The sequence below is a fragment of the Suillus subalutaceus genome (assembly GCF_016647625.1).
Source record: "Suillus subalutaceus strain FC151 chromosome Unknown DFJ58scaffold_511, whole genome shotgun sequence".
Classification (NCBI taxonomy): Eukaryota; Fungi; Basidiomycota; class Agaricomycetes; order Boletales; family Suillaceae; genus Suillus; species Suillus subalutaceus.
The window spans coordinates 15650-17129 of NW_024540760.1; the positions used below are offsets into that span (position 1 = coordinate 15650).

General features: G+C 46.1%; 1 protein-coding gene across 1 annotated transcript; it reads left to right on the forward strand.

Annotated features, from left to right (window-relative positions):
* Positions 1-557: 557 nt before the first annotated feature.
* Positions 558-1238, forward strand: DFJ58DRAFT_672730 (uncharacterized protein; the record flags this gene model as incomplete). Its single annotated transcript, XM_041383034.1, has 2 exons — positions 558-637; positions 698-1238. Coding segments are annotated over 2 exons (621 nt in total), but the record flags the coding sequence as incomplete, so codon positions are not given.
* Positions 1239-1480: the final 242 nt, after the last annotated feature.

Consider the following 1480-nt stretch of genomic DNA (forward strand, 5'->3'; position numbering starts at 1 on the left):
AGGATTTCAGGATACTCAGTACGACAAGATTTTCTTTATCGAAACTATTTCCCACTGCTCGCAATATTCTTGTCGTGGAGTGGTTTTGGAAGCCCGTTTGCTACAAATATAATCAGATTGACGCTCGAAGAGCATTATCGTCGTGACAAAAGCAGGGTGCGTATTGTGGGTTGCATCGGCGAACTCGGTCGCTGATCATCGAAAAGATACGCATAGCAACCCGTGTCCTCAGAGCCGGAAATAATCGTCCGGGAGCAATGACTCCTTCCTTCGATTGGATGCGACAGTTCGGCTACGCAGGAAACCTGTTGATATTTGTCAACACGCATTCTGACACAAAGACGGGTAATCTTGTTGTGTCTGGCAACGCTGATAATCCTGAGTCACTTCCAATTCATGAGGTGAGATGACATGTTACAAATGTTTGACGATTTCGCTCATAACGTACATGATTCTGAATATAGCTTCTATCTAACTATATTGGCGACGACAATCTGAGAAACGCGACACATGCAATCTCTGCCATCAACAAGGGCTCAGGTGTTGGGCCATGCATACGCGGGCTCGTGGTATGTTCTTGTGGATCAACCGGAAGACTGCCTGAAAGCGTCAAGCTGTTGAAGCGCTTGGTGAAAGAGTGAGCAATATTTTTTTCAACATATATCGAGATGTAATGTTCATATACACCACGCAACAGTGATATTTTCGACTTTGTCCTGACGTTTGCGGGCGTGTCAACCATGGATCCAGTCGTTGTTCCTGCGTTGAATCGCTTCATTGAGAATGTCTATGTATACGACTTGAAGATCTGGGACGCATTGGAGGAATCATTTGGAGAGGACAGACACGCCCTCAATCAGTCACCTGTATTTCTCTCATTTGCCGACATGAAGACTAACGAGAATAAGGTGCGAAAACGCGTGGTCGACACCAGAGTTCTCGCATACTCTAATCTCAAGGATGGGCGACCTTGGGGCCTCGACATCTACCGGTGTGGGAATGTGAGATGCCAGGCACCTGCGTACAATATGATCTTCCATCCACACGGAAAGCAATATTATGGGAAGCACTGGTTGCAGACCAAGATGAGATATTCATGTTTGGAATGCGGTACCACGCAGAGGTCCATTGTCTGTCCCACTTGGATACATGCGGCTAGGTCTCAGAACTATGGACGGGTATGGTACCAGTGGCCCCTCAGCGCCGACCAGAAAAGCGAGATTGGCATTATATCCTGACTCTGTTATCCAGTACAGTACATGTATTGTTCGCATCATGCTCTGCGTCGTTGACATTTCGTTGATCTCGTGCCTTCCACGTTGGAAGGCCTGATATTGTACTAGTTCTATTTGTCCCTCTCGCGCTAAGTTGACAACCTCCCCACTTTTCTTTCATTTCACTCTTTGAACTTCTGTGACATCCAGGACAAGTATACTAGAAAATTGAATGAATTGCATGGATTATTTCAGTTTGTGTCGCA